The sequence below is a fragment of the Maniola jurtina genome, chromosome 26, assembly GCF_905333055.1.
Source record: "Maniola jurtina chromosome 26, ilManJurt1.1, whole genome shotgun sequence".
Lineage (NCBI taxonomy): Eukaryota > Metazoa > Arthropoda > Insecta > Lepidoptera > Nymphalidae > Maniola > Maniola jurtina.
Genome location: NC_060054.1, coordinates 2,323,116 through 2,344,392, shown reverse-complemented (window position 1 = coordinate 2,344,392; position 21,277 = coordinate 2,323,116). Strand labels below are relative to the sequence as shown.

Here is a 21,277-nt window from a genome sequence, read left to right as displayed (position 1 = left end):
AATAAACAGTGTTTATAATGCGTACAAAGGGACAATAGACTCGCCATATTTGCTTTAATATGTGTCAATTCAATTCGAATGTCATTTGCAAAGTATGGTTACCAAGGAAAGTGTTTTGCATACAAAACTTTATTTTTATACATTATTTAATCAAAACTAATATTATAAATGCGAAAGTGCGTCTTTCTGTCTGTCTGCCAGTTTTTCACGGCCCAATAGTTAAACCGATTTTGATGTAATTTGGTACAGAGTTAACTTACATCCCGGGGACGGACATGGGCTACTTTTTATCCTAGAAAATCAAAGAGTTCCCACGGGATTTAGGGCAAAAACCACACGGACGGAGTCGCGGGCATAATCTACTTAAAAAGAAAAAGATGCAGATACTCTTGTGTACTCTTGATATATTGCAAGAATATATCGGAAGTCAAAGTAGAACACGCAAATCTGAATCGCACTAACAGAGTTTTCTGAAATCTGCACTAAATAAAGTTTCAAGAAACAACCGTTGGAACCTGGCGCCCCGAGCACAAATGCGACATCTATTATTAAAAGATTATTATAAGTTATCATATTAGTGAAGCGGTGATGGCCTAGTGGTTAGGACGTCGGCCTTCTTTTCGGGAGGTCGGGGGTTCGATTCCGAGCACGCACTTCTAACTCTCTTCTGGACAAGGTGTCAGTCATGCGAATATACAAGTTTTTTTTTTCTTGAACTCAGAATGCTGATAGCAGTAGTCTACTAAGATTACAATCTAGCCTATGAGTTAAGCTAATAAGTAATATTATTAACCTCCGACCCAAAAGGGGTGTTACAAGTTTGACGTGTGTATCTGTGTATCTGTCTGTGGCATCGTAGCTCCTAAACTAATGAACCGATTTTAATTTTGGTTATTTTTTTTTGTTTGAAAGGTGGATTGATCGAGAGTGTTCTTAGCTATAATCCAAGAAAATCGGTCCAGCCGTTGAAAGTTATCAGCCCTTTTCTAGTTACTGTAACCTTCACTTGTCGGGGGTGTTGTAAATTTTTAATTTACACTTGTATTAACCTAAACTTATAAACGTAATTATACCTAAGAATCGGTCCATTGACTTATCTTAGCTTATGGTTAAGAGTCTCTATTAGAGACACTTTGTTCTTGTGTTCTTGTTGCTCTAGCACTATATTATCTACTTTCACTTTGTTCTTGTGTTCTTTGAATTGCACTAAGCACTACACTTTCACTAATACTACACTAGCTCAAAAGGTTTAGTCCGTTTAACAGCTCGTTCACACAGGCTGCGTAAGCGTAGACGTAGCGCGTACCATTACGTTTTAATGTATGGAACTGTATGAAACATGGCACACCGCTTGCGTGGCGTGAACGTTCACGCAGACGTAATGCGTGCAGTTATGTCTACGGATTCACGCGCGTCACTACGCACGTGTCACGTGTAAGTGCTGCATACGCAATTGGTGTGAATCGGCCTTTAGTCTTCTTATTAGGTCTGTATTGTCGAGGAGCTGGCAAGCCTCGATGTTAACATAAAGATGGAGCCTGTGTTCGTGGGATTTAGCATGGTTGCCAATAACTGTGACCACGAAGTTCATTCGAAGATCGCGATAAATATACAAGTAAGTCGAAAGAATCTAGCCGAACATAATTTATTTATAACTGCATGTCTACTGCCAATGTAGTAATGTTTAGAGCCTCAATAGCTCAACGGTTAAGGGGCGGACTGAAATCCGGAAGGTCGGCAGTTCAAACCCCACCCGTTGCACTATTGTCGTACCCACTCCTAGCACAAGTTTTCGCTTAGTTGAAGGGGATAGGGGAATATTTAATCATCATTAATAACATGGCCAATATTCTTTAAAAAAAAAAAACAATGTTTAGCCGTAGCACTACTGAGCTTCTGGATGATGCTTCATCACATGGTAATCGAGGCTGGCTTTCTGCACAAACGCTGCATCGCACATCTTGCACTTCTTCCGCTTATCATTAGTATGTATCATGAAATGGTATTCAAAGTTAGTTCTCCAACGAAATCTCTTTCCGCACACATCACACTCAAACAGCTTCTCTTTGGTATGCACCTTCATATGCTTCTTGAGGCCGTCCAAGGCGAAGAAGGCTCTATGACACGTTTTACAGACCAAGGTCTTTTCTTTCATATGTGCTCGTCTGTGGTGCTTCAATTTCTCGTTTTCGGTTGGAAATCTCCTGTCACAGACCCCGCATCGTGGCGCGGGGACATTATGGACGTCTTCTAGATGGAACGCCAGTTTACGCCTGTCCATTTTGTGTGAACAGACCTTGCAGCATCTATTGCGGTAGTGCCCATCGGTGTGGCAACCCTTCCAGTGTTCATACAATTGTTTATAGGTCTCTCTTCGCTTCTGACACACGTCGCATACAAATTTTCCATCGACGACGGTGTACTTCGGATCTAGAAAAGAAATGTTTTATGTAATGTACATACTATATCATGCTTATATCAAGTTGTATGTTACACTAGCGAATTAGGATTTCCTTGTAAGGATAAATGTAAGTGTCAAAAATTGAAAAAAAAAAAAAAAACCAATTGCTTTTCAATACTTGCCTAATTTAAAACATACATGCAGCACATTATCTCAGATGCCAGGTGCTCCTGCGTGTAGTATAATTTCAAAATGAAACTCATTGGAGCCGATTCTGTTGTCTTTCTCTAAACTAAGCGTATCTGCATCTTTTTCTTTTTAGTATTGCTAAAAAAGGACGGAACATGAATTTTACACTTAAAGAATCTAAATTATAGTGCACACTACAAATTTAAACAATAGGCTCGGGACTGGCAACTAAAGTCACGAGGTTTGACAGCTCTAAATTAAATTTAAAACTGTCAAATTGTGTCTGTCCTTTTCAGATTACATTAGTAAGAAGAGGATGCGATTACTCTAAAATTTAGGTATGTTCAGAATCAGTACCATTATCTCATAAGCCGTAATTTAAAAAAAACACGACTGCCAAGGCGACTTTTAGGGTTCCGTACAAAGAACATCACAATATTTTGGGTGCATGAAATATTTCTTTTCTGAGCTAGAACATCGCAATAAACTATTAAAGAAAAATTAAAAAAAAAATCGTTTGTTTTGACCACAGTTTACAAACAATTTTTTAAATCGTTGTTTTCAATAATTGTTGTTAATACATTTTTTTGTTTTGTTGTTTGGTATCTGGTACAAAATTTCATATTCATAGCTAGTTTAGTTTTAGAGATAGCTCCCGTCACAAAAATAGGCTAAAACTGAGAACTTTGACGGCTTTTTGTCTTAAAAAATAAGGATATGGGGGATCATATCCTCATTTTTAAAGATAAAAAGGGAAAAAAATATATATTCGTATTATACAGGGTGTTTGGTAATTAGTATATAAAGAAGACACGTACCCATGCTACTTTGATCTGATAAATACAATGCTGAAGTATAATGACGAAATAAAATTATAAAAATTTCCATACAAAAAAAAAAAATATTTCAAAGTTTTCATGACCCTAACGTGCCCTAACTCACTGAGATCGTTGGCCATCTTTAGATAGGCCAAGGCCGACGATCTCAGTGAGTTAGGGCACGTTAGGGCCATGAAAACTTGGACATAAAAAAAATTAAAATTTTGTATGGAAATTTTTATAATTTTATTTCGTCATGTTAATTGCAGCATTGTATTTATCAGGTCAAAGTAGAATAGGTACGCGTCGTCATTATATACTAATTACCAAACACCCTGTATATTCTACTCAATGAGTTCTTAACAATGATACCCCACATGCTAGGGTAAGAAAATTTTTTTTCGGTTCTTTTTTCATTAAGTTGATCATGATGATGATAACATCTCCCTTACGTTACGCAGTCAAGTGAGATAAGTATATAGGGATATTAGGGTATGCAGGGAAATTAAGGGAAATAAAATTAAACAATCCGAGGAAAATTATTTATTAATAATTCACAGTAGAAGAGTCTACAATTACTTATCTTGTAAACTAAATTATTTTCAAATTACTTATTACTTATGTCTAGGCAGGTCGCCAAGGCGAATTTTTAACCGACTTCAAAAAATGAAGGAGAATATCTGTTCGATTGTATGTTTGTTACGCCAAATATGAACTGTTTTTTTATATTATGATCTATTATGTAAGCAGCTATACTAGAAATTGACTTCGGGATGATGTTTCGTCATGTGATAGTTCAGACTGGCCTTTTGCACGAACGCCTTCTGGCATACCTTGCACACTTTATTGCGTTCATTCGTGTGAATTTTCTCATGCAACTTCAAAGTCATACGCCTCAGAAAGGACTTTTCACAGAACTTACATCGGTAGTCCTTCGCGGTTTTATGTTTATCCTTATGCCTCATCAACGCCCGGTCACTGTAGGTATCGTATTGGCATTTATCGCAGTAGTAAATCTTCCCCAGCTTGTGGAATACGTTTAGATGTACCTGCAACGCCCGTTTGGAGAAGAACTTTGAGTCGCACGCATGGCAATCGATTCTGTCATCTACATTATGGACTTCGAGCTTGTGTATCGTGAAAGGGGACAGGTTACAGAAATGCAGTTCGCAGTAGGGGCACTCATATCGTTCAGAGTGGTTCCACTTCACGTGGAGTCTCAAAGAATTCCTCTTGTAATAGACCTTCTCGCAGTGCGCGCATATCAACTTGTCGCCATCTTGTCTATAATCCTCCGGTCGAAAGGTAAACTTTTTCTCTAAAAACAGACAAAAAAACCCGGTCAAGTGCGAGTCGGACTCGCATACGAAGAGTTCCGTACCATCGCACAGGATATTTTAACATTTTTGTGTGGAACACTGCAAGTTAATGACAACAGCGCCATCTATATGTGATTTAGTGAATTAATTTTTTCGTGAACACATTTTAACTATTTTTTTTGTGACGTAAACACAAATTCACTGTTTTCGGATTTATTACTTTACTTGTGCTATAAGACCTACCTATCTACCAAATTTCATGATTTTAGGTCAACGGGAAGTACCCTATAGGTTTTCTTGACAGACACGACGGACGGACGGACAGAAAGACACACAGACAGACAGCAAAGTGATCCTCTAAGGGTTCCGTTTTTCCTTTTGAGGTACGGAACCCTAAAAATGTGTTGGACGTGTGGCCTACTTATGACAACGCATATCGATCGATTGTGCTTGTTAAGCAACATTCACCCAAGTCGGTAACTGGATGGGTGTCCGACTTCAGAAGTCCTTTGACCTTTTTTTTCCGCCGTGCCTCAGAGAGCACGTTAAGCTGTCAGTCCCGGTTATTATCGCTAACATCAGATAATAACTGTAAATTAACCTAAGAGTCGAAATCTCGTTCACTTACCGCCGTATTCACAATCATTACTATGAGTTCTCACAGTGCGCTCGAACGCATAGTGTAGGTTCCACCAATCAGATCATTGTAAATGACGTGATACAGTCATCTGATTGGTGAAACCTACACTGCGTTCGAGCGCACATGAGTCCTCATAGTAACGTTTGTGAATACGGGTGTTAGTAGAGTTGTATGCGGAAGGATCTGGGAAGTGGGAACCCACCGCATTATTATCCCAAGAGAACTCCTACCGTTATAGCATTAATGGAAAGGGGTACTACCCTAAGTAATGGGGAAAAACAACTATAGAGAGATAGATGTACCCCGGGGAATATCTGGGTGGTTAGACTTCACGTGGTTTCTCAAAGATTTCTTATTGTTACAGCTCTTCTCGCAGTGCGCACAGATGAATTTGTCGCCATCTTGCCTAAAATCCTGGACTCGAAGGTAAAACTTGTTCTGTTTACATTCACCTGAAGACAAAAAATACTAATTTATGTCCCGAACCGACAAAAAAAAGTGCGAGTCAGACTCGCGCACTGAAGGTTCCGTACTCGGGTATTTTTTCCAACATTTTGCAAGATAAATCAATAACTATTATACATAAAAATAAATAAAAATCAGTTTTAGGATGTACAGGTAAAGCCCTTTCATATGATACCCCACTTAGTATAGTTATCTTATTTGGAAAATTGAAACACATTTTAATTTTTTTTTTAAATGATGTAACCACAAATTCGCGGTTTTCAGATTTATTCCTGTACTTGTGCTATAAGACCTACCTACCTGATTCTAGGTCAACGGGAAGTACCCTATAGGATTCTTGACAGACAGTCAGTCAGACAGACAGACAAACAGACAGACAGACAACAAAGTGATCCTATAAGGGTTCCATTTTTCCTTTTGAGGTACGGAACCCTAAAACACCACCAAAAGTTACTCAACTGTATTGCATTCGTGACCTAAATTTTAATATGACTATTATTTCATTTGATATCCCACTCAATACAATGGAAAAAATTTTTTTTAACAGACATCCAAAAAGGAGGTGGTTCTCAATTCGGCCCGCATTTTTTTTTTTGAATGTAACATCCGTCAGGTACATTTTTTTCGTACTAAATATAGCCCACGTCACACGGGCCATAATAACAAATTGATTGACACCTCATTCATCAAAATCAGCCCAGTAATTTAGGCGCTACGGTGGAACGCGCAGAATCTGACACAAACATAGACTGCTAAAATCATAACCCTTCCTTTTCGCTTTGCCGTAGTCGGGTAATAGCTAGCTGACACGACCCGGCTTTGCACGGATGGGTTTGCCTATTCCTTAGAAAAGCTCATGTGTTATTCAGTTATTATACAGAATGTGACCAGAACGCTAGCAAAAACGAAGACAGGTGATAATACTGATAAGATATTATCAACAAAAAAAAAACGCGAAACAAGTACTTAAATCAAAAATCCTGTATTTGCTAAAAGTTCTCAATATATTGCAAATAAAACATCTGACTGACGCTATAGGTCAACGAAAGTGGCGTAAGTAGGCCACTCGGGGTCAATGCCGCGTCCTAGATCGACTCTATTGACTCGAATTTTGCACGCTATACATTGCGGGTTTGAAAAATACTACAAAACAAGTGTAAATTAAAATTTATAACACCCCCGACAAGTGAAGGTTACAGTAACTAGAAAAGAGCTGATAACTTTGAAACGGCTGAACCGATTTTCTTGGATTATAGCTAAGAACACTCGATCAAGCCACCTTTCAAACAAAAAAAAAAAACTAAATTAAAATCGGTTCATTAGTTTAGGAGCTACGATGCCACAGACAGATACACAGATACACATATCAAACTTATAACACCCCTCTTTTTGGGTCGGGGGTTAATAAGGCAACTTATTTATTAAGATTACCGGCATTGGATTATGTTTAGGTAGTTATAATATTAACGCTCAGTTCTTAACCCCCGACCCAAAAAGAGGGGTGTTATAAGTTTGACGTATCTGTGTATCTGTGTATCTGTCTGTGGCACCGTAGCGCCTATACTAATGAACCAATTTTAATTTAGTTTTTTTTTGTTTGAAAGGTGGCTTGATCGACAGTGTTCTTAGCTATAATCATCGATGTATAGCTATAATCCAAGAAAATCGGTTCAGCCGATGGAAAGTTATCAGCTCTTTTCTAGTTACTGTAACCTTCACTTGTCGGGTGTGTTTTAAATTTTTAAGTTACACTTGTTATTGCTAGCGTTCTGGTGACTCCCTGTTATGGTATGTACCCCGTGAATCTGTGTGGTACGACTTCACGTGGTTTCTCAAAGATTTCCTATTGTTATGGCTCTTCTCGCAGTGCGCACAGATGAACTTATCGCCATCTTGTCTAAAATCCTGGACTCGAAGGTAAAACTTTTTCCGTATTCCACCTGGAGACAAAAAATACTAATTTATGTCCCGAACTGACAAAAAAATAAACAGGACTTCGTCTGTGGTGGCGTTTGCTGGCGCGCGTGTTGTGACTTTTTGGAGTGTTTTTTTTGTTAAAACTGACTGAAAAGCGCTCTAAGGGGGTGCCGTGCGTATGTCGGCGAGCGCCGGTACAGACGGGGTCCATACTTGTATAGTTTAACTAACTTGTTACAAATAACAACAAACTTGACATTGGCTAATCATTGTAAAAGCCAGACGAGAGAGAAAAAAAAAAAAATAATAAACACCATCAAAAGTTAACAGTTGAGCCTCAATAGCTCAGCCGGTAAAGGAGTGGACTGAAAACCGAAAGGTCGACGGTTCAAACCCCGCCCGTTGCACTATTGTCGTACCTACTCCTAGCACAAGCCTGACGCTTAGTTGGAGAGGAAAGGGGAATATTAGGTAGTCATTAAACATGGCTAACATTCTTAAAAAAAAAAAAAACATTATAGTAATATACAGACAGATCTATTACTATGTTGTAGGTTATGACCATACTAACTTGGCAAAAATAATTATGTGCGATGTTTCTGATGTGTAGTTATTTTTTTTTTTGTGTCATTTACAGGGCTCTCTCCGTCACTCGTTTCATACAATCGTAGTTCCAATTTCATTTGAATATTAAGCAACCAAAGTGCATGAAATTTTGCAGACATATTCTAGAAAGGTTACAACCTTCACTTGTCGGGGGTGTTATAAATTTTTATTTTACACTTGTTCTTTCTTTCATCAGATCTTCACTTTAAATAATAAGAAATCTGGGAATGAGTTGCTTAACAGCTTTGATAGTTCTAATAAGTTAAGTGATTTTGTGAAGTGGTGATGATAAAAAGAATACCCGGCTGAGTTTGTTGTGGGCTCTTCAGTCTTCTCAGACCTGGGCGCGTTTGGAACCCGTAATTAATTATTCGTAATTAATTATCACCACTGTATTATCATTACAAATCTAACAATTCTAACTATCAAAAGGTACCTACTGTGAATAAATGATTTTGAGTTTTGGCGTCCGCCTCCTAATTAACAGCTCGTTCACACAGGCTACGAAAGCGTAGACGTAGCGCGTACCATTGCGTTGTAATGTATAGAACTGTATGAAACATGGTATACCGGTTGCGTGGCGTGAACGTTCACGTAGACGTAATGCGTGCAGTTATGTCTGCGGATTCACGCGCGTCACTACGCACGTGCCACGTGTACGGTCTGTATACGCAATTGGTGTGAATCGACCTTTAGACTTCGGGGTTTCGATGCTGGACACGCATCTCTAACTATTCGGAGTTATGTGCGTTTTAAGCAATTAAATATCACTTGCTTTAACGGTCAAGAAAAACATCTTGGGACACCATGCCTGAGACTGTTCTCCATAATATTCTCACATGGGTGAAGCCTGCTCGGTCGCTGTTGGCGAGCGTGGCAGACTATGGCCCAAACGCTTCTCATTCTGAGAGGAGACCCGTACTCAGTAGTGGACCGGAGATAAATTGATCATGATGATGCCAAGTTTCATTTAATGGTTTCAGCGTGAACGTGCACAGATAGACAGACAGAAAATATTAAAAATAAATTTGTGGGTCTATATCGATAAAAAAACCGAATTAATTATGTATTATGTTCAATGTAAACAAAAACTCTAGTTTTAAATAGGAATTTGTTCATTCCACTTTAAGAGGGCTCTCTCCGTCACTCGTTTCATACAATCGTAGTTCCAATTTCATATGAATATTAAGCAACCAAAGTCCATGAAATTTTGCAGACATATTCTGGAAACTAATATCTATGTCTGTGGTTCTCCAGATTTCTGATAAAATATTCGGTTTCAAAGTTACGCGGTCTTAAAAATTTCATACAAATCTTTGAGCCCCTGTAATTTCAAAATTACATATTTTTAGAAAAATATTAAACACCACAGACACAGATATTAGTTTCTAGAATATGTCTGCAAAATTTCATGGACTCTGGTTGGTGAATATTCAAATGAAATTGGAACCACGATTGTATGAAACGAGTGACGGAGAGAGCCCTGTTAAAGAAAGAATATTTGAATCCGCAGACGCTCATTCCACTTTAAAGAAAGAATATTTGAATCCGACGACTCAAAGTTATTTTTTACAGAAAAGAGACTATAGCATATGTATAAAGGACTCTAAAGAGCAACCGCCGAGTTTCTTGCTGGTTCTTCTCGGTAGGAAAGGCATTCCGAACCAGTGGTAGATGCTTTTGACGATTCAAAAGTACTTGTAAATGTCTAATTGAATGAAAACATTTTGAATTTTATAGAGATTAGGGTACTACATAATATACCTAAGAATAAAAAAATACAACTTTATCTTTTATGTTTATTTATTGAAATAAAGCCTATAACACAAGTGCAATATTTTTAATCTTACGTGTAACATTATTTCTCAATCGGTCGCTAGCTAGAAATACATATCCATACTAATATTACAAATGCGAAAGTGTGTCTGTCTGTCTGCTACCTTTTCACGGCCCAACAGTTTAGCCGATTCTGACGAAATTTGGTACAGGGTCAGCTTATATTCCGGGGACGGACATAGGCTATTTTCTTCCCGGAAAATCAAAGAGTTCCCACGGGATTCCCAAAAACCCATCCGTTTAACCGATTTGTATGAAATTTGGTTCCGAGGTAGCTTGCGTTCCTGTTAATGACATAGGCAAATTAATATCCCGGAAAATCGAACAGTTCCCACGGGATCTTTAAAACCCTAAATCCACGCGGACGAAGTCGCGGGCATCCTCTAGTATCATATACATTAACGAATTGGCTTAGCAGTAGTAACTGTTACTATGCGCTAGATTTTGCCCGCGACCTCGTCCGCGTCAACTACTTAAATTTCAATTCCCTATTTTAACCCCTCAGGGGTTGAATTTTCAATGAACAAATCTTATTAAGATTCTAATAAGCATGAAACTCTTATTAACATTCTAATAAGCATAAAACCCCCTAAAAATCTTATTAACATTCTAATAAGCATACAAGTGTAAATTAAGAATTTATAACACCCCCGACAAGTGAAGGTTACAGTAACTAGAAAGGAGCTGATAACTTTCAAACGGCTGAACCGATATTCTTGGATTATAGCTAAGAACACTATCGATCAAGCCACCTTTCAAACAAAAAAAAAACTAAATTAAAATCGGTTCATTAGTTTAGGAGCTACGATGCCACAGACAGAAACACACGTCAAACTTATAACACCCCTCATTTGGGTCGGGGGTTAAAAACCCCCGTTATCACGACGGCACCTACTGTCCTACATATACTAGAAATTGACTTCAGGATGATATTTCGTCATGTGATAGTTCAGACTGGCCTTCTGCACGAACGCCTGCTGGCACACCTTACACACTTTATTCCGTTCATTTGTGTGAATTTTCTCATGCAGTCGCTTAGAACTCATCCTTGGAAAGGCCTTTTGACAGAACCTACAATGAAAGTCCTTTACCTTCTTGTGTGAAATCATATGCCTTTTCAAATGCGGTTTTGAGAAGGATTCGTAATCACATTGGTCACAGACTTGCTTCTGCCCGAGTTTGTGGAACGATTTTAGATGGCTGTCTAATGTCACTTGGCTGGAAAATCTCGCATCGCATGCATAACACTTGATTCTGTGGTCTACGTTGTGGATTTTTAACTTGTGGGTTATGAATATACTATTGCGGCAAAATTGCAGTTCACAGTGGGGACATTTTTGGGTTCTGAAAATCAAGTGATCCCGCAATCCTCTTATGGTTTTACATATCCTGTTGCAGTGGTTGCAGATGAGCTTGCTGCCATCTTGCCTGTAATCGCCTGAAGGAATGTCTTCTAAGCTTAACTTAGTAACAATACCTGAAGACAAAACAAAAAAAAATATTTAACTTCCCGTCTTCGACTCTATTGTTACTTATTTATTTTATTTATTCAAACATCTTTATTGCTTAGTACTATGACAAAGAATACAAGTGTAAATTAAAAATTTATAACACCCCCGACAAGTGAAGGTTACAGTAACTAAGATAACAAGTGATTAAAAATTTATAACACCCCCGACAAGTGAAGGTTACAGTAACTAGAAAAGAGCTGCTAACTTTCAAACTGCTGAACTGATTTTCTAGGATTATAGCTATCCAAAGTATCTGAGTTTTCCAAAACATTATTTTCAAATAAATATGTAATTATGTATTTAGGCAACGTCCATCTCGACAGCTTGACATTTGTCAATTGACATAATATTATGAACCTAACGGTTAGTTAGCCTTCTTTTCTACAAGAAAACTAGAAAAGAGCTGATAACTTTTAAACGGCTGAACCAATTTTTTTGGATTATAGCTAAGAACACTCTCGATCAAGCCACCTTTCAAACAAAAAAAAAGTAAATTAAAATCCGTTCATTCGTTTAGGCGCTACGATGCCACAGATAGATACACAGATACACAGACAAACAGATACACAGATACACACGTCAAACTTATAACACCCTTCTTTTTGGATCGGGGGTTAAAAACAAAGGGCGACTTTATCACTATATTATAGTGATCCCCTTCCAGGCAACCCATACGTAAGAACTTATAGAACTGTTAAGTTATTATGTTTATTAGTGCTCATTATTTGACATCTGAAGTTTTGAAATAACTGACGACATCAGAGGAGCAGATTTATTCCTCCAAGAGGAGCTCGTATGAACAAAAACATAAATGTATAACTTCTCATAAAACCGAACCACTGATAGATGCATTTGACGATTTAAAAGTAAACTTGTAAAATTTTATTTAAAACTAGAGGATGCCCGCGACTTCGTCCGCGTGGATTTAGGTTATTAAAGATCCCGTGGGAACTGTTTGATTTTCCGAGATAAAAAGTTGCCTATGTCAGTCACAGGGACGCAAGCTACCTCGGTACCAAATTTCATACAAATCGGTTAAGCGGATGGGTTTTTGGGAATACCGTGGGAACTTTTTGATTTTCCGGGAAAAAAAGCCTATGTCCGTCCCCGGGATATAAGCTAACCCTGTACCAAATTTCGTCAGAATCGGTTAAACTGTTGGGCCGTGAAATCAAAAGTAAGTATTATGCATTAAAATAAATAAAAATCTACAAAATAGGCACCCTACGGACCTTTAAAGTCGCACCAATCGAAGATAAACTCTTGAAGAGACGGTTGCAGAGGTATGGTCTTGTTATGAGAAGACGGGAGATGACATTCACACATTTTCTCATGCATTATCAAAGTCCCCTTACAAAGATCTTATTACAGAACCTGAAGTGCAAGTCATATATCGTCTCATGTTTAAGGTGCAAGAGACGGGTCTGCCCGCGAAATTCAAATTTAATTTGGTTTTTTGCAATTTCTAAACTAATACGACAAAGTAGGCTTATGATATTCTAATTCGCCCAATGGCAGTATCATCTTCACAGGTTTACATAAAAATCTTTACTTGAAAGAGTTCAGTACAAGTAAATTAAAAATTTTCAACACCCCCGACCAGTGAAGGTTACAGTAACTAGAAAAGAGCTGATAACTTTCAAACGGCTGAACCGATTTTCTTGGACTATTCCGCGCCTACGATCCAAAGTATCTGAGTTTTCCAAAACATCATTTTCAAATAAATAATTATGTATATCTAGGCAACGTCCATCTTGACAGCTTGAAATTTGTCAATTGACACCTTGACACTTGAATATTATGAACCTAAGGGTTATCTGACCTTCTTTTCTACAAGAAAACTAGAAAAGAGCTGATAACTTTTAAACGGCTGAACCAATTTCTTTGGATTATAGCTAAGAACACTCTCGATCAAGCCACCTTTCAAACAAAAAAAACTAAATTAAAATCGGTTCATTCGTTTAGGCGCTACGATGCCACAGACAGATACACAGACACACAGATACACACGTCAAACTTATAACACCCCTCTTTTTGGGTCGGCGGTTAATAAGAAATTAGTCAAAATAATGAGTTTGACGTGAGTTACTCACGAATTAGTCGATACTATAACTAATTCCTTAAACTGGACCCTTTCCAGTAAAGTCCAGTAGAGGACATAAAAAACTATATTTTTGTGACTTATTTTGTGATATTAAAAAAATAAAACACTTTTTCTTGTAATTTTTCCTAGTAAACTTTATTATTAGCTCTTACAGAAAATTGAGAGCAAGACACATAAATGTTACACTGACAATTATTGAAACATGTGTAATTATGTAAGTCATTTGTTTACAAGTGTAAATTAAAAATTCATAACACTACCGACCAGTGAAGGTAACTTTCAAACAGCTGAACCGATTTTAAGCCGAACCAAAAAAAAAAACTAAATTAGAATCGGTTCATTAGTTTAGGAGCTACGATGCCACAGACAGATACACAGATACACACGTCAAACTTATAACACCCCTCTTTTTGGGTCGGGGGTTAAAAATTGCAATCATTTTGCACCGATTAAATCACAAGAGATCTAGGAGCCTCCCAAATATGCGCTGAGGGTGGCCACCAAAGGTGTCATCTATACATATAATAAAATTGTAGAAAAGTGGTGTCTGTACAATGGAAATATATAAAAAAAAAGTAGCAGGGGTTGTTATTATATCGATGCCGAACCCGAAATTGTAATTAATTTTTTTTTGTCTGTTTGTCTGTGTGTTTGTGCACGCTAATATCAGAAACGGCTTATTCGATTTAGATACGGTTTTCACTAATATATTGTAGTAAGCTTCACTTAACATTTAGTGTTTATTTCATGTCAATCTGTTCATAAATAAAAAAGTTATGTCAATTTAAAGAATCACGGCGAACATTTTTAACGTACAGGGTATTCCACGCGAACGAAGTCGCGGGCACAGCTAGTAGTAGTTAAAAATCCTACATACAGTGCCCGGCAGAAAATATTGCACATCGGATGAGATAACGGATATCATCATAGAGCGGTGTCTCTGTCGTTGAGAACGACAAAACATCACACAGGTACGAGTGACAGAGAAGACGCTCTACGAAGCCGAAATCTCTTTCTAAAGTTCGATGTGCAATATTTCCTGCAGCGAACTGTAACATTCCCCCTCGTTAACATTATTATTTCCGTTATATTATCGTTAACGCTATAGGTAAGTGAGGTTTATAATGAAACTAGATGATGCCCGCGACTTCGTCCGCGTGGATTTAAGTTTTTTGAAATCCCGTGGGAACTCTTTGATTTTCCGGGATAAAAAGTAGCCTATGTGCTAATCCTGGATATTATCTATCTCCATTCCAAATTTCAGCCAAATCCGTCCAGTAGTTTTTGCGTGAAGGAGTAACAAACATACACACACACACACACACACACACACACACACACATACAAACTTTCGCCTTTATAATATTAGTGTGACTAACGAACCACCAGGCTTATTACGACAGTTACAAAGCTTCAGGATGGTATTTCTTCATGTGGTAGTTGAGACTGGCTTTCTGCACGAAGGCCTGCTGGCATACATTACACACTTTAGTGCGCACATTTGTATGGATTCTCTCGTGCATTTTTAAATTCCGGTACCTTAGAAAGGCCTTATCACAAAAAGTACATACGAATCTTTTAACAGTCGTATGGCTAACTCGATGCTTACACAGATATGTGATATTATAGGTCTCATAGTCGCATTGCTTGCAGGAATATATCTTTCCCAATTTGTGGAATCCTTTGAGATGATTGACGAACACCCTTTGCGAGCAGGATTTGAAATCGCACGCCTTACAGTTGATTCTATCATCAACATTGTGAGCGTTTAACTTATGGACTATGAATGCGGAAGCGCTACAGAAATGGAGCTCGCAGTGCGGACAGGCTTTGGTTGTCATAGTCAAGTGTTGTTGAAGAGCTCTCATGATCTTATATCTCTTATCACAGTAGTTGCAGATGAATTGGCCGCTTTCTGTCCTGTATGCGTCGGGACGCACTATTATCGCTTGCTGTGCTAGCACTGGCTTGGTGCAAGAGTGTAGTAGCATCTCCGTCAGCTGGGCACATGTCTTGTCACAGTGGTTACAGATGTATGTGTCACCGTCTCTTCTGTAATCGCCATCGGGAAGCAATTTTGTGTCACCTGAACACAAAAAATCCTCATTAACATCCTGTTTTGTTTATAATTTTTATGATAGTATTTTGTCTACACTTCAAGGCGCTCCAGGCGCGATATCCAGAGAGACGACAGGTTTGAATCTTGTCGGTTCCGCAATTTCTGGAAATTTTTGAAAAATCCCGTTGTTGGTACTTATTGTGGTTTTTTTCGCAAATGTCAGCAATTATCACATTGTTTTAAATAAAATGGCGCTTGGGAAATTTAGGAGCATACTTTTAACGTGTGGCTTTAACGACAGTTACCGAGCTTCTGGATGATATTTTTTCATATGGTAGTTGAGACTGGCTTTCTGCACGAATGCCTGCTGGCATACCTTACACACTTTAGTGCGCTCATTCGTATGAATTCTCTTGTGCATTTTTAAAGTCTTTAACCTTAGAAAGGCCTTATCACAGAAAGTACAGACGAATCTTTTGACGGTCGTATGCTTAACTCTATGCTTATACAGACTTTGGACATTAAACGTATCATAGTCACATTGTTTGCAGGAATATATCTTTCCCAATTTGTGGAATATTTTTAGATGACGATCGAGCACCATTTTTGAGTTGCATTTGAAATCGCACGCCTCACAGTTGATTCTATCATCAACGTTGTGGACGTTTAACTTGTGGACTATGAATGCGGAAGCGCTACAGAAACGGAGCTCGCAGTACGGACAATCTTTGGTTGTCATAGTCAAGTGTTTTCGGAGACCCCTCATGATCCTATATCTCTTATCACAGTAGTTGCAGATGAATTTGCCGCTTTCTGTCCTGTATTCGCCGGGACGCACTACTATCCCTTGCTGTGCTAGTACAGGCTTGGTGCAAGAGTGTAGTAGCATCTCCGTCAGCTGGACACATGTCTTGTCGCAGTGGTTACAGATGTATGTGTCACCGTCTCTTCTGTAATCGCCATCGGGAAGCGATTTTGTGTCACCTGAACACAAAAAATCCTCATTAACATCCTGGTTTGTTTATAATTTTTATGATAGTCTTTTGTCTACACTTCAAGGCGCTCCAGGCGCGATACCCAGAGAGACGACAGGTTTGAATCTTGTCGGTTCCGCAATTTCTGGAAATTTTTGAAAAATCCCGTTGTTGGTTCTTATTGTGGTTTTTTTCGCAAATGTCAGCAATTATCACATTGTTTTAAATAAAATGGCGCTTGGGAAATTTAGGAGCATACTTTTAACGTGTGGCTTTAACGACAGTTACCGAGCTTCTGGATGATATTTCTTCATATGGTAGTTGAGACTGGCTTTCTGCACGAATGCCTGCTGGCATACCTTACACACTTTAGTGCGCTCATTCGTATGAATTCTCTTGTGCATTTTTAAAGTCTTGAACCTTAGAAAGGCCTTACCACAGAAAGTACAGACGAATCTTTTGACGGTCGTATGCTTAACTCTATGCTTATACAGACTTTGGACATTAAACGTATCATAGTCACATTGTTTGCAGGAATATATCTTTCCCAATTTGTGGAATATTTTTAGATGACGATCGAGCACCATTTTTGAGTTGCATTTGAAATCGCACGCCTCACAGTTGATTCTATCATCAACGTTGTGGACGTTTAACTTGTGGACTATGAATGCGGAAGCGCTACAGAAACGGAGCTCGCAGTACGGACAATCTTTGGTTGTCATAGTCAAGTGTTTTCGGAGACCCCTCATGATCCTATATCTCTTATCACAGTAGTTGCAGATGAATTTGCCGCTTTCTGTCCTGTATTCGCCGGGACGCACTACTATCCCTTGCTGTGCTAGTACAGGCTTGGTGCAAGAGTGTAGTAGCATCTCCGTCAGCTGGACACATGTCTTGTCGCAGTGGTTACAGATGTATGTGTCACCGTCTCTTCTGTAATCGCCATCGGGAAGCGATTTTGTGTCACCTGAACACAAAAAATCCTCATTAACATCCTGGTTTGTTTATAATTTTTATGATAGTCTTTTGTCTACACTTCAAGGCGCTCCAGGCGCGATACCCAGAGAGACGACAGGTTTGAATCTTGTCGGTTCCGCAATTTCTGGAATTTTTTGTAAAATCCCGTTGTTGGTTCTTATTGTGGTTTTTTTCGCAAATGTCAGCAATTATCACATTGTTTTAAATAAAATGGCGCTTGGGAAATTTAGGAGCATACTTTTAACGTGTGGCTTTAACGACAGTTACCGAGCTTCTGGATGATATTTCTTCATATGGTAGTTGAGACTGGCTTTCTGCACGAATGCCTGCTGGCATACCTTACACACTTTAGTGCGCTCATTCGTATGAATTCTCTTGTGCATTTTTAAAGTCTGTAACCTTAGAAAGGTCTTACCACAGAAAGTACAGACGAATCTTTTGACAGTCGTATGGTTAACTCTATGCCTATACAGACTTTGGACATTAAACGTATCATAGTCACATTGTTTGCAGGAATATATCTTTCCCAATTTGTGGAATATTTTTAGATGACGATCGAGCACCATTTTTGAGCTGCATTTGAAATCGCACGCCTCACAGTTGATTCTATCATCAACGTTGTGAACGTTTAACTTGTGAACTATGAATGCGGAAGTGTTACAGAAACGGAGCTCGCAGTACGGACAATCTTTGGTTGTCATAGTCAAGTGTTTTCGGAGACCCCTCATGATCCTATATCTCTTATCACAGTAGTTGCAGATGAATTTGCCGCTTTCTGTCCTGTATTCGCCGGGACGCACTACTATCCCTTGCTGTGCTAGTACAGGCTTGGAGCAAGAGTGTAGTAGCATCTCCGTCAGCTGGACACATGTCTTGTCGCAGTGGTTACAGATGTATGTGTCACCGTCTCTTCTGTAATCGCCATCGGGAAGCGATTTTGTGTTACCTGAACACAAAAAATCCTCATTAACATCCCATTCACTTCAGGGTGCTCCGGGTACGATACTTAGGGAGACACAGGTTCATATCGAGATTTTTGGTTCATTGCAGTTTTTTCGCTACTTTCAGTCATCATACCGTTTTTCTAATAAAAAGGTAATATCTAGGCGCAACGGAATTCTAAGTATGACAGCCAGCAGGTCAATTGTAAGTAGTCCAGTTTTAGTTATTTATGATACATGCTTAAAATATTGTGTTAAATTAAAATGTCTAACTAGCTGATGCCCTAGTCATATCCATTTTAAGGAATTAAACAATGTTTTCTTTATATGTAAAGGAAAATATCGTGAGGAAACCTGCATCCCATAGAGTTCTCCGTAATGTGTGAAGTGTGCCAATCCGCACTGGCTCAGCGTGGCTGAGTATGGCTTAACTCTTCTCATTTAGAGAGAAAACTTGTCATCAGTAATGGGTTGGTTACTGATTGTGTGATAATGATGATTGCCTCAGTGTACTCGTATGGTTAGACTTAGTCGTTAAGTTAAATAAGCGCCAGCTCTTGAGTCATCTGATACGTGGTTCAGCTTTTGGTAAACGATATGATTAATAACAGCTTTTCTGTTCGATGATCATAGAAAGACCTAAGTCTTTATCTAAAGGTTTATGACTTACTAAACTGTTGCTATGTATTATTGTAACTGTATTACTGCTAATGGTGTGCTAATAAATTTCTAAGTAATTATTGCTCGGTGACTCGTATGGGTCGATCTAGAGCAAATAGTTGAATAATCTGGAGCAATTATTTCGCATAACATTGCTGAAATTTTCAGTATTGTTGGGTACTGCAGTAAATTGCTTCATGTGGTTGTGACATCATAATTGACTATAAATTGCCAGCAATTACAGAATTTCAATTGCCCTTGTAAGCGTACCTTAATTTAATTAACCATAGTTGCCTTTGGAGAACCATTACCAGTAATAACAAGTAATTAAAAAATTCTAAGTATAGGGGTTTGCACTGCATCAGATCTGGTGTTTACTAAGTAAAAAAACGGGTCGTTTTAGCTAAATACAATTTGATTTAATATTTTTAGTTATTACAAATCTATTAATGCAAGAACCATTAAGATCAGTCCACGAATTCAGGTTCTAGAAATCATCACGATGGAACATTTAAACAAAACTTAGAAGCCTTGAAATTAGTAAAATATCGTTTGAAAATCGTCTCGTCGAGTCTCTAAGAACGCCACAAAAAAACAAACCATTTCTATGCGTTGCTCAAATGCGGTTCTTGCGGCAGGCGCGGGCATTAGAAATCGGCTTGTGGGTGATATCTCGCCATGTGGTAGTTAAGACTTGCTTTCTGCACAAACGCCTGCCCACATATTCTGCACACTTGACCGCGTTCGTCCGTGTGTATTTTCTCGTGCAGACTCAGATTCGTCTTCCTTGCAAAGGCCTTTTTACAGAACCTACAGTGGTAATCCTTTTCCGTCTTATGTCTAAACTTGTGCTTATACAACCCTTCGCGGTCGTACGTCTCGTAATCGCATAACTTGCATGCGTACTTCGTCCCTAGCATATGGAAGACTTTAACATGTTTTTTCAATGATATTTGCGAGTTAAATTTTCCGTTACAGCCACTACAGGTTATTCTATCATCTATATCGTGGACTTGTAGCTTGTGGACGGTAAGAGGGGTTATCGTCTTAAATTTCTGGTCACAATATGGACAGTCGTATAGGTTGTAGTGTTGGCTTCTTATGTGGAACCTTAGGGAGTTCTTTTTATGGTATATCTTCCCGCAGTGGTTGCAGACGTAGCTGTCGCCATCACGTTTAAAATCGCCAGGTTGGATGGCGCAAGTCTTCTCTATGTCCCCTGAAGACAAAAAAACATCTTTTATTTTCCTTTTCTCTTTCGCTTTCGTCTTCTTCCTGATCTTTATCTTAATCATTCGTTTCTTTCGTGATCATTTCATGGTCATTTACTAATAATTTTTATTTTTATTTTAGTCAGAATAATTTTCTCCAGCTTACTTTAAATACTATCGAGATGCAAGGTTCTTTCTTTTCTGTAAAGTTGCTAATTGTGATATATGGTGAGAGAACTTAGGTGACTATTGATATTCTAAGTCGAAATTTAGTGGGAACATAGTCGAAGGGAGTTCATTTCACAATTTGCCTGTACATATTGTGAAAAGCGTGTGTATACAAAAGCCTAATCCAAACCTATTGTCATTTTCGTAAAGAACGGCAGATTATTTATTTCACAATTTAAGTTAACTTTACAAGTACCTACTTAGCATTTTCAAAGTTTGTTCACATTCTTAGGTAGTAGCAGGCAAGTAGAAATATCTTAAAGAGATGTTGCTCTACTACCTAACAATAGTGTTAAGATCTGTAAACTAACACAAATTCGCAATAAAGATAATTGAGTTGATTTGAATTGAATAGTGAGTGTAGGCTTCATTTTAAATTTCCGGATAACTTGGTATATTTATTTTAATAAAAGATGGTAA

At 38.3% G+C, this 21,277-nt stretch overlaps 1 protein-coding gene across 29 annotated transcripts in view; it reads right to left on the bottom strand.

The window, feature by feature from the left end:
• Positions 1 to 21,277, bottom strand: part of LOC123878547 (zinc finger protein 358-like) — a 139,904-nt gene that overhangs the window by 82,523 nt on the left and 36,104 nt on the right. Inside the window, exons 6-8 of one of the 29 annotated variants that reach the window (XM_045925782.1) lie at positions 7,629 to 7,772; positions 5,670 to 5,819; positions 4,137 to 4,726 (exon numbers count right to left, since the gene is read on the bottom strand). The exons of 22 other annotated variants lie outside the window; for them this stretch is intronic. In XM_045925782.1, the coding sequence (XP_045781738.1) occupies positions 4,164 to 4,726; positions 5,670 to 5,819; positions 7,629 to 7,772 (857 nt within the window). In that variant the 3' untranslated portion in view covers positions 4,137 to 4,163. Of the gene's footprint in view, positions 1 to 1,774; positions 2,431 to 4,136; positions 4,727 to 5,669; positions 5,820 to 7,628; positions 7,773 to 11,040; positions 11,669 to 17,004; positions 17,807 to 17,984; positions 18,764 to 19,886; positions 20,638 to 21,277 lie in introns of those variants that run through there. 6 more of the 29 variants (XM_045925783.1, XM_045925813.1, XM_045925806.1 and 3 more) reach the window with 6 other exon arrangements.